Raw genomic sequence first — 12,838 nt, 5'->3', positions numbered from 1 at the left:
TTATTGATTAATAATTTTATATATTTTTTAAATTTTATTTCTTACTTTTTTTGGATAATTATTTTTATTTTATTTCATTCATTTTCCGTATATAAATTAATATTAATTTATTGTTTGTTTTTGTTGATCGAATATATAATAATAATAATATACTTAGCAAAATAGCGTTTTAATATACAAATCTATTTGATAATACATAAATATAAGTACAGTATTAAACTACATATACAAATACATTATTATTTTCTACATTATTTTCGAGAACTTAAAGCTACACTGAATAAAAAATAACGATAATCATATAAAATGATGATAATTAATAATAATAAAATAAATGTAAAAATACAAAACAAAAAAAACAAGCCTTTTTTAAAAGCCACAAAAATACAGATTTCATTCATTTTGCATTCTAAAATTACATTAACAACTACACACACACACACCCAAAAGCAAATAATTTACTTTAATCATTCCATCGAAGTGAATTTTTTTTATCATAATTATTGTATATTTGAATACAGCATTGAACTACAACTAAAATGCCCCGAATTTGTGATAATTAACAACAAAAAATGTAATTTTTCGTTCCTAAGTACGTTTACCGTTTAAATGGATTGTTTAGCTAATAAATTATTGATTAAAAATATATATATAAATGAGGTTACATGTTAATGAAAATAATGATAAAGCGGATGCGGGAAAAGATGATATGATGGTTATTTACGAAATACGTAACAAATCTAAATGATTGTATCCCAAAATCGAGAAAGTAGAGTTGTTAAATTGAAACAGAATCCACAGTCTTTAATAGTTTGCTTATGGATTTACGAACAAAGTCGTAAATCAAATAATTGGATATTGCTTAATTTCGATATTTGAATATTTGAAGAGTAGATTTGTAATGTTTAAGCATCGACACATTTAGGCAACAAATTTGTTTTGAATAATTTAAAACTTCTCTTTGTGTGACAAGGTAGATTCATACCGTGGTCATCCAGAAATTCTTTAAATAGTAAATAATTTAATTATTATAGATAGTATTTAGATACAAATCATTTGATTTCAGGGAAATTAATTAATTTTACACGAATTACTTGCATTGGAAATAATAAATAAGAATCCTTCGTGGTCGAAAAAAAACCGTCTGCATGAGGAAGTTACTCTTAATCCAGATACTACAAGAAATGTTAGCGATAAATACCCAGAATGCCAAAAAGTAACTCAATGATAAGTTCAAGTGATTCCGGACTACATCATTTCAAGTAAAAGATGTCATGATTTTCACAAAGGCGTGGTGAGGATTGGATGCATTCTATTTCGCATCTTGATCATGCCGTCAGCAAGACTCCTTAGAAGTGGTTGAAGTATTATTCGTTGCAATATTTTAAAAAAAAATCATTGAAACTGACTCATTTGAACCTCATTTTCCGACATAAAGATGTAATGACTTGAATGCACATGGGATGTTGTTGAAATATAAAGAAATATAAGGAACAGCATGTCCCTTTCGTGATTCTATGTGAACTGCTTCACAGCGGAGAGAGTATTACGTCATTCTGAACTAATTCAAGATATTCGAGAAAAATGATTCATAACAAGCAAGATTTCATCGTCTAAGTAAGCTTGGTAAAAAAGATGTAGCATGAGAAGAAATGAAGGGAAACTATAATCCCAAAAAACGATATGAACTATCAACAAGTAAAAAAACATTAAGTTCGGCCGGGCCAAACTTTTAATACCCTCCACCCTAGGGTAAAAGAACTTTAGAAGAAATGTGGCAAAAAACATTAAAATGTCGAATATCGGGAGGTACCGTTATATAGGGGCTACACCAACACGTGCACCTATAATTACAATGTTTCGCCACACGAACTAGGACCCATTATGACCCACAAATACCAACTTTTACACAAATCAGTGAAAAAATGTGGCATAAATCATCAAAATACCGAATATCGGTAGGTACCGTTATATGGGGGCTATACCAAAACGTGGACCTATACATGCAATGTTTTGCCACACGCTCAGGGACCCGTCATGACCTACAAATACCAATTTTCAGATAAATCCGTGAAAAAATGTGGCATAAATCATCAAAATACCGAATATCGGGAGGTACCGTTATATGGGGACTATACCAGAACGTGGACCGATATATCTCATTTTCAATACCAACCATCCTAGGGACAATACACACACTTGTGCCAAATTTCAAAGGTCTACGTCAAATAATGTGGGCTCTATCGTGATTTCAACAGACAGACAGACAGACAGACAGACAGACAGACAGACGGACAGACAGACAGACGGACATCGCTAAATCGTCTTAGAATTTTATGCTGATTATGAATATATATACTTTATGGGGTCTACGACGAATATTTAGAGGTGTTACAAACGGAATGACAAAGTTAATATACCCTCCTACCCATGGTGGAGGGTATAAAAAAGAATCTTTAGAAACAAAAGGAATGCACTGAACTAAGATGATATGTACTAAATGCAATTAAAACAAGTAAAATAGTATCAGTTGGTTTTGCCGACAGATGTATACCCCCAGCCTTGAGTTATGTTTTTTCAAACTGTTGACCCTTTATGGAGGATATTCCGAAGCAGTTGGGCAATATTGAGCAATTCGACCTAAGACTGATAAAAATATTACAACATGCCAGATTTTGACTATATAGACTACTTTATATGAGATATGAGGTATCAGAAGGAATAATCCAATATCTACCATCTTTATAATGTAATCTTTAGGTTGATAGAACTATTGAGATATGCCAAGTCCCAATGAAATCGGATGTTAATTTCGTGTCTTATGTTAATTTCGTATCTGTGGTGTAAGTACCAGAAGGAATGGACCGATATATTCCATCTTCACACCAAACCTTGGGTTAATAAAAATATGGTTATGTGTGTGATTTCATCGGACACTAACATCGCATTTTATAAAAGTTATAATTGTGAAAAATTTTGATCCTTTGTGGGGGAGGATATTGAGGTAGGACATTGTTCACTTTCGCACCTGATGCAAATATTAGAATTCGCAAAGTTGGAGCAAAATCGGATTATCCTCTACCTTTCTGTGCAGCAAATTACTTGCTTTGAAAATGTTGACATTTTGTGGGACCAGAAGGAGAAGGATATTGCCCATCTCCGTACTTGATCTAAGTTTGATAATAATATTACGATGCACCAAGTTTGGATCAAATCGGACACTAACTTCGAGAGTTATCCTGCGCACCAGCCAGCCAGACAGGCGGACATTCCTAGATCGACTCCAAATGTCCTGAAACGGATTTGGTCCAAAGAGACCTAGGGTCTAAAACCGTTATTTCGATGAGACACGTTTTGGTCGTATCAAATTATATATACCCTATCTAGCCATATGGCTGAGGGTATAACTAGCCATATGGCTGAGTGTACAATTAAATACGAGAATTTATTGAATAGCTATTCTTGTAATATCTAGAACAATTTTTTATAGGTGAGGATGTGTTTTCGAAAGTACGCTACTATACTTTTTGCATGCTTGAAAATATATTATATTGAAGGAAAAAGCTTTAGTATGTTCACATTGTACTGCATTTGAAATCTCCAGTAGATTTAAATTGCCTATTTTCTTGATTGTTATAATGGATGTTAAGACGACTTAAAAACATAGTATTTGTTAGCCTCTTCATTGAATGACATGAAAAATAAGGTTTGTTAAAAAATGAACGACTTGAAATGAACAATATTGTCTAGGACTTTTACTGTACATTTAAATCGTCAAATTCATTGCTATCAGTTAGCCTCTGTAATAAATGACATGGGAAATAAGGTCTGTTGAAAAATGTACAACATTGTTGTAAATGATCTAACATTAAAATTTTTCAATTGGTCTGTTCCAGAACTGCAAAAATCTTTTTTTACTACCATAACCGATTTTCCCTTTATGATATCGAAAAACTACACAAGTAGTATATTCTTGCAAGTTCTGAAACAGAGTCAATAAAAATATTTTTAAGATTTTTAAGAAAACTGTTAAAAGCATCATTACACAATAAATATTTGACTTATTTCAATTATTTGTTTTATTATTAAATCATAGATTTTGGTTTAAATTCAACAACTCTACTTGCATTACAAAAATAAAATAAAAATGATAATAAATAAACAAATTTTGAGAATAAATTTTACAGACTAGAACTTATGATTAAGAAAATTATTGCCTTAATTTTGAATTACATTTATGTAAGTATTTTCCTTAACTTAATTCGAAAAAACATGATTTTATTTTTGATTAACGATTACTTCTTCTTAGCATACAAATTTAAGGATTTTCAATATTGTTTTTTTCCTTAACGAATAGTTCACTCTTGTTTATAATTTATAATAATGATTTTGGAAAAGCATTTAGAAAAAGTACATTACTCGTTTATTACAACATTTCGATTAAGTTCGTTTGTGGGATTGAAGGAGGCTGAGAGAGAGAAAAAATCTTTAAGCTTCTTAATTTTTTATCAGAGAAATATTTGATTGATTGATATTTGAAATTTTAGTTTTTGGTTATTTTCCTTCTTCTCCTTCTTTTTTCTCTATGTGGTAATTGAAAAAATGTATATAGTTGAGTTAGACATCTAAAGACAAGGCCCAAAAGTTAAGTGTGTTGTGCTTTTTGTTTAAGGTTTATCATTTCAATATCATCGTTTTCAAATGGTTTGTTGGGTTTTTGATTTTTTTTTTGTAGTTGTTTAGATTAAAGCGCGTGCATCATTAGAGGAGCCATAGACATTATGCATAGCTAATATTTGGTTATAGATAAATATTAGATAAATTTTATAATAATTTAGTTTATAGTATTCGGAAATAAAGAACTTTGTTTTGTTGTTTTAGAATTTCACTTGGCCATTGTGGCACAGGGAGGGGGTGTTTTGTATTTAGTTGTTGTTGTTGTCAGTGACACATTTATTTCTCCTTATTCCTGCATTTTTTGCAAATTTAAACGTTCTTGGTTCCGGCTAGATGATCGAGAAGATTTTCGATTGATTGATTCCAGGTACGCGGCTGGGGTCCAACCTTCAGCATTGGTATCTAAATGAGGGGAAAAAGAAGATAAATAATATTAAGAACTATTTTTAAAGGGACAAATAAAGTTCATATAAATTAGGTAAATACAATGGATAACAAGGCAAATAGAGAATCAATAACGGAAGACATCTGGGTTTACCCGTTTTTTTAAACCTTCTATATATAATATTTTCTGATGGTATAATAATTATAGAGGATCTGTTAAATTCTTAAAAGTCTTAAAAAGGGGTTTCTATCTATATAACCTGTAGATTGTCTTTTGTTGGTAAACTCCAAATTTAAAAATAGGTCACTAGAAGTCTTACCCTATTTTGAAGGTTATAAATCTACCTATAGAAACAGTGAAATCTGTCGAAGGGCTTGTTTCTATTAGAGAGGTCCTTAAAGTCTTCGGTCGAAAGAAGTGCTCTTATTGTTAGTGAGCCTTAGGAGAGTGGTTCTATCTATAGGATATGGATTTGTATATCCACGGGACCTGCTTAAAAAAAACTACCACTTGTTTGGATATTTTACATGGAAAAGGGTTTCAAAATGCATTTCTGTATACGTCCCTGGTTTCCATTACCTATTTAGTTTATGGTATTTTATGTACATTTGGCCCGTTGAAGGTCATCTATCTAGAAGAAGTCTTCTCAAGGTTTTCAGCTTGTAGATGGAGCGCAGCGCCAAATTCTATACCGATTAAAACATGTTCGTCTGTGGTAGTGTCAAATTAGGTATATAAAATGTTGGTAGTAGGCACATTATGTTCGAAATTTGTATGAGATTGAAATTGGGGTATATCTGTTCGTACAGTCGCCATAGAAAGGTACAAGCCGTCATTTGGTATTTTGGGATTGCAGCCAAAATTCCCAATGGAATTGTTTGAAATTTGACTTGTGACGTTCTCAATAGATAACATTATATAGGGCAGAAATGGTCTATATGGATCTACGTTTTCCCATAGTTCCCACAGGAATGTGTCTCCTGATATTCGGTATTTTAATGATTGTAGTCACATTTTCCAACAGAATTGATTGAAATTTGGTATTTGGCCTACTTATTGGCCACTGTTTTTCCTGGCAGAAATTTTTCTACATGGGTCCACGTTTTCCTATAGCCCCTATACAGGGTGAGATGAAAAAACTGCACCCAACTTCAGACTGCTGTCATTTCTAAGCCACTCGTCCGACAGCTGTTAAAATTATTCCAGTGACAGTTCATTATATTGTTTACAAGCGTACAAAAGCATTTTGGTGAGAATTTTCCAAAAAAAAAAGTTATTCGTGATGGAATTCAAGCGTGATAGTGCGATTTCTTTATATTTGGCTGGAAAACCCCAAGTGGCTATTTTTAGAGCACTCCAGCATTTCTATGTGAATAAATCTTTTGTGTCACGTACCATCGCTCGTTACCGTGATACTAGTATCGTAGGAAGTGGTTGGAAGAAAACAGCAACATCAGCAGAAATGGTTCAAAAGTAAATAAGCGACTTGATCGAAACCGGAAGACTTTTTAGTGGCCGAAAAATGACTCGTGAGATGAACATATCGTAATATTCCATTCTGCAAATATTGAAAAATGAGCTCGGGGTAGGGCCACTGAAATTCCAAAAAGTGCAAGAACTTACTTCGAAACATAAAGAAAATAGACTCAAAAGAGCTAAAGAGTTTCTTCGCTTGGCCGAAAGTGGTGAACTGCCGAATTAGGGTTTCTCCGATGAGAAAACATTCGTTGTCCAGCAGTTTGTAAACAAACAAAATGATCGTGTTTACTTGCCAAAAAGGTCAGCTGAAAATGTGCACCTTCGCTTGGCCACCAGAACTCAAGCGCCAACCATGGTGATGGCATGGGCCGCCATAACAGCCGATGGTCGCTCTCCGCTCGTATTAATCGACCGTGGCATCAGAATAAATGACGCGAAAACATTCATGGGGTGTATTGGAGCCTTGGGCAAGGAAACATTTTGGCCGCAGACGTGCCACCCAAGAATGGTTACAAAATGAGGCTCCTCGCTTCATTTCCAGCTCACCATGGCCACAAAAATCTCCGGATACCAATCCGTTGGACTATTGTGTCTGGAGTATTTTGGAAAGCAAGGTTGGCACTAAAAAATATCAAAGTGTCGATCACCTCAATCAAGCGCTTCGACGAGAATGGACCAAAATGCCGCAGAGCGCCATTCGGGCAGCGTGTGACGGTTTCATTGGTCGTTTGAAGGCCATAATTCGTGCCAAAGGTGACCTATTCGAACCAATCTAAACTTATTCTAAAATTTGATGCTATTTCCGACATTTTTTGCTTTCATTTAATAAAAATGTAAAAGTTATGGCGTTTGATATTGTTGCAGTTTTTTTATCTCATCCTATATATCGGTACCTCATTTTTCATCTTTTTAAATATCTGATATTCGGTACCTGGATGATTTTAGCCACATTTTTCAACGAAATTGTTTGAGATAGGGTATTTGGCCTTTTTATTGACCCCTGTTTCTTCTGACCGATATGTTTCTATATATTTCGATGTTTTCCTATATGCCCTATATAACGGTACCTCCCGATATTCGGTATTTTGAAAATTGTAGCTACATTTTCCAACCTGAATTGTTCTATATAGGCCCACTTTTTCTTATATCAGTATATCCGTGTTTGGAATATTTTACACACATTTTTTAACTGAATTGTTTGAATTTTGGAACTCGAAGTTCTTAGTGGGCACTAGAGTCTCTGACAGAGGAGTTTCTATATGAGGTCAAATTCTTTTATAGCCCCTATACAATAACACCTGTCCATATTCGGTAGTTGAATGCATTTTGTCACATTTTTCAATGGGATAGTTTTAAATTTTGTATTTGAAACTCGCAAAAGACAAAAGAAAAAACCTGCAGAAGGAAATTGTCTTTTTTTTCATAGGTCCACTATGACGACCACACAAGGAACCGCCCGTTTTTATAAACACCCTATATACAAAAAGATTTGTAGGTGTATTTCTATCAATAGTGAGCCTTATATATTTAGAAAACCTGCGGAGGATGGCCTATCTTATAAATAGCGATTTGGTGATTTATAAATAGCTTTATGTGTATAGAACACGTGTAGAAAATCTTCTACGGGCAAAAGATTTTCTAACTAGGAAATTGTCAACTATTTTTAACAGAAAAAAACCACATGAAAAAGGTTTACAGTACATGACATGTAATACGAATTTAGGTATTATATTATAAAGTGTTATTTTATAATATTTTAAAGTTAGTAAAATACAATACAAATATTAATACATAAATAAATACAAACATATCTTACCATAATAAAGAACAACAATAATATTGAAAAATGTTTTGTGAAATAATTGACAGTTTAATAAATGATAAATGACATTTACCTAATATTCGCACATACCACCAACCGGCACAGCCAACCTTAAGCAGTTCAACCGTATCACCTTCACGCATCGACACCTCCGAGTGGCCGACGGCCACATAGTCGGCTAAGGCTACATATTTACTTCCCTACAAGATTGACATGATGACGTAGGCGATGATGATGAAGACGAAACCAAATAAAAATAGACAATGATGCCCACATGGATGATGTAAAAGGATGTTTTTGAATTTTGATAAGAGGCCAAAACGAATTTGATGATGATATTTGAAAATCCATAAAAGTATGATAATGAAAATGAAAGACAATGATAAAAAAGTATTGATTAGTAAGTTTTCAATTTAATTGTTATTCAAAAGTTTGCTTTTTTTGAAAAAGATTAGTTAAGTTGTTATTCTCAAACTCAAACATTAGCCATTAACAAAGCTTTGTATAAATGCATAAAAATATTATATATAAGTATTTTTTGAAAATGTTTATAAGAACTGGTTGAAAAACGAACTCAAGCATAATTAAGTTGTTGTAATAACTGTAAAAAACCAAGCATTGTAAATAAACTAAATAAAATGGTGTTTTTAATTAATAAAACAAAGTGTTAAATTGATGATGGGTTATGTGAGTTGGGCGTTAGTGTTACATATTTTTCTAGGTTAGGTGTTCTAGCATTATTTGTGATATTTTTATGTAATTGATTTTAAACAAAATGCATGTAAGTGCCATAAGGGGGTTAATTTGAGTGTGTGTATATAATATCTTTGGAATAAGTTTGATTATTTCTAAATTAAATCATTCAACTGACGAATTTTCACTATGACATAATTTTATGAAATTTTGAAACATATAAAAAACCAAACGTTTCAAGTACCACGTTTCATGTCACAGAGTTGTGAAAATCCGAGTCTCACCAATATTGGAAAGATAAGGGGGCTGGAATTACAAATCTCCCTTTTAAAAACCTGAAGGCATGGTCTATGAATATATAGCCAACCGAAAATTAGTTTTGTCTTTTTATGCTGGTAGCTCTCGGCATGCTTTTGCATAGTCAACATGATGATTGAGCCAGAAGACCTAGATCATTTTTCAAGTACTTCACTATTTTTCGATTTTATCACGAAATTCACACTCATATTTTATTCTGGAACAGTCCTTACTGTCAAATATCCTTCAGTTGTTGATATTTTTAACATTTTGCAATTGGATGACTTCAATATTTTCACTCATGCCTCTGAATTGACGTAGACGGCATCTGCTGATCTGAATTTTTTGAATTCCTTCTTCTATATAGTAATTAGTCTACGCTGAAGGCAGCAGCTATTAAAATTCAAGATTTCCAATACATTCACATACATCAATATGGAAAGAGGAAATGTGTGATTTGCAAGGTTAAGGATTCTGAGATGACTGAAGTATTTTTTAGGCCTTTGCGATTGGGTGAACCCAAGATTCTGCAACTTTTTAAGTCTTAGAAAGCGATACATACGTGGAGAAAAGAACACTCATATCGATAATAATAACTCTCTCTCTATTTCTATAAGAAAGCCAGAAATTATTATTATCAATGACCATAAAGCAGATCACAGATTTGCTCGTTTCCATTCGAAAGAGAAACTTTCTCCAGAGCGGAATTGCTCGAAGAGTGGGAGTTTTATAAGGTGTTTGCTCTCACTCTTTTGTTTTGTGTGGGAACGCTCCCGAGTCACTCCTCTTTGAAAAAATAGAACGGAAACAGAATCGCTTGAATTAAAGTGAGAGTTGCATTCGCTCCCGAGTCACTCCTCTTTGAAAAATAGAGCGGAAACAGAATCGCTTGAATTAAAGTGAGAGTTGCATTCGATATCGAAAAAATTATTCAAAATTTTGACTGTTTTTGGCTAGGTACTTAAGTAGTGGACTGATATTGTCCATTTTCACTCCTGACCTAGCATTGTTGCATACATTAGGATTTGCAAAGTTGGAGCAAAATCCGATTATCCTTTCTCTTTCTGTGCAGTAAATTATTTTCTTGGAAAACGTTGACATTTTGTGTGACAGTTACCAGAAGGAGTGGATCGATATTGCCCATCTCCGAACTCGATGCAAATCTGACAATAATATTACGACACACACAGACGGATGAACATCGCTAGATCGCCTCCAAATGTCTTGAAACGCATTTGCTCCATAGAGACCTAGGGTCTAAAACCTTTATTTCGACTAGGCACGTTTTGGCCGTATCAAATGATATATACCCTTAGTAGCCATATGGCTAAGGTATAAAAAGAGTCAAGGTGCCTAAATGTATGCTTGAAAAAATCTATATATAAATAGTAAAAAGTCTAGACAAATTAATATTTACAGTGTTCATAAGGTTTGCCTTTTTGGTACTACATTAGGGTGTGCCATTCGCAAATGTTATTTGGTTAGTTAGGTGAATTTTTTTTTGTGTAAGTTCAATGGGTAGTATAAAAAACTGTTAACCGGAGTGTTCTAAATATTATTGCTAGAATTGGGTAGTTGTGTCAGGTGCCGGGAAAATCCCAGCAAGGATATGCAGTTTTTTGTATTAACCATAAAATTCATACACATGAGACGAATTTAAACGATTTGCTTTAAGTTAAATCATAGACATCATGAGGTCTGTAAATTGAAAGGGCTAATTTGCACATTATGTCCGATTCATATACAAAGCTACTTTTTCCACATTTATGTTTAATATCTTTATGGCTTGCCTTTTTACGCTGTCAAGAAAATGCTAAACTAAAAAGTTAGAAGACTCTACTATGTAAACTGTATATTTGACCATACAGTATTATATAATAGAATATTTGAACAATATTTCATAATTCGAACAATATTACAAACAATATCCTTTTAGTTTAAACTTTTATATAACTTTCCATATAACTCCAATATTGTGTGGAAACAAGCATTAAGGTGAGTTAAAACTCTTAAGGCCAGTTTACACATCACAGTCATATTTAGCATACTTGTTGGAAGCGCCTAAAAGTATTTTATAAAAATACTAAATATAAATGTGAAAAAAGTCACTTTAAATATGACTCGTATATGATATGGGAACTAGTCTTGGACATTGAATCAATTTTGAAGCGATTCATGTTGTCTGAATGAATATATTCGAAGCGTTGAGCGATGACTGCAGCCTAAGTGTTTGCTATGTTATATGGCATTCGAATGCATTATAGCTGTGCCAAACAATTACGCAATTGTTTCATTATTTTTTTTTTGTTATCACAACACGCATACACGCACAAAATATTCTAAAAATTTCAAACATTTTAATTATTTGTTTAGTTGTGATTAGTGTGGGGTAGTGGTGGTGGTAGGGGTGAGAGACAAGGGGGTCAGAGGGGGTTAAACATTTGGTCTTACTAAATGAAATTTAACTTACGTACGTCATAGATATAGAAGATGGACATTTACAGGATCCATGGAAACAATTGAAAACAAATCGACAACAAAGTTATGATAGAGATGACGATGACGAAGTGGTACTATTATGATGTTGTAAAGACTTTTTGACGTTGATTCGTTTTTTTTATATGGTCGGCACAAAAATACACTGCTCTTTTACTATTTAAATATTGCAACTACTTTTTAACGCATTTTTGATTTAAAGCAACTCATTGCTAAGTTTCTTTGCATGGCATGGTGTTGATTGATCGATGATAGTCGTTCGTTGTAATGTTTGATTTTTTTTAGAAAATCATGTCGAACATATGTTCTGAATTGGTCTGACATTGATGAGAAAAGAGATGAATGACAAATAGTCGAGAATGTAATTTAAAACGAGTTTGGCCATTTTTTCTAATATCGTGGGTTGCTTCCAAAAATAACAAAACATTGAAACAAACACAAATGTTATATTTAAAGGTGTGCTGAATATTTCTTTTTCAATTCTGAACCAATTCATTTTCGAGTTTTATTGTGTTTCTTTTGTGTCGGCAGGATTGATGTTAATTTGGTGGAATTTTTCCTCTCTCTATTGTGGTACTTTGTGCAAAACAGTAACATAAATACTTAGCAGATCAATATTTGTTCACTTCATTTGTTTAAATGTTGAAATTAAAAAACTATTTGTCCAATAAATAATCGGAATTAGATTCAGACCTCTTATTTTTTAAAAAATAACTCTAAACCTTCATAAAATGAATTTGTACCAAGCTATGTCATTTAAGCATCCCAATATAAATTAACTCAATGTCTCGATAGAACCCCTCAAGGCCATTAGAAGGTTTAAAATAAATGAGCGACTTTTCAAAGACTTTTCTATATATAAATCTCTTTACAAAATATGTTATTGTTAGAAACTCTTGGGTATGGCTGCTATAGAGTGAATATCTCTAATATGAGAATGAGAGATCTTCTATTGGTGAAAAAAAATTCAAATAGTCTTCCACAGATAG

At 32.9% G+C, this 12,838-nt stretch overlaps 1 protein-coding gene across 5 annotated transcripts in view; it reads right to left on the bottom strand.

Annotated features, from left to right (window-relative positions):
- The window catches only part of LOC101889805 (guanine nucleotide exchange factor DBS), a 260,338-nt gene continuing 247,500 nt past the window's right edge, over nucleotides 1-12,838 (bottom strand). For 3 of the 5 annotated variants that reach the window (XM_059120096.1, XM_059120095.1, XM_020035846.2), the window contains one exon: nucleotides 1-5,079. In XM_059120096.1, the coding sequence (XP_058976079.1) occupies nucleotides 4,987-5,079 (93 nt within the window). In that variant the 3' untranslated portion in view covers nucleotides 1-4,986. Of the gene's footprint in view, nucleotides 5,080-8,436; nucleotides 8,564-12,838 lie in introns of all 5 variants that reach the window. The other 2 variants (XM_059120094.1, XM_020035842.2) reach the window with 1 other exon arrangement.

This window comes from Musca domestica, unplaced genomic scaffold (genome assembly GCF_030504385.1).
Source record: "Musca domestica strain aabys unplaced genomic scaffold, Musca_domestica.polishedcontigs.V.1.1 16, whole genome shotgun sequence".
Taxonomy (NCBI): Eukaryota; Metazoa; Arthropoda; class Insecta; order Diptera; family Muscidae; genus Musca; species Musca domestica.
This window is presented reverse-complemented; position numbering and strand designations above follow the sequence as displayed.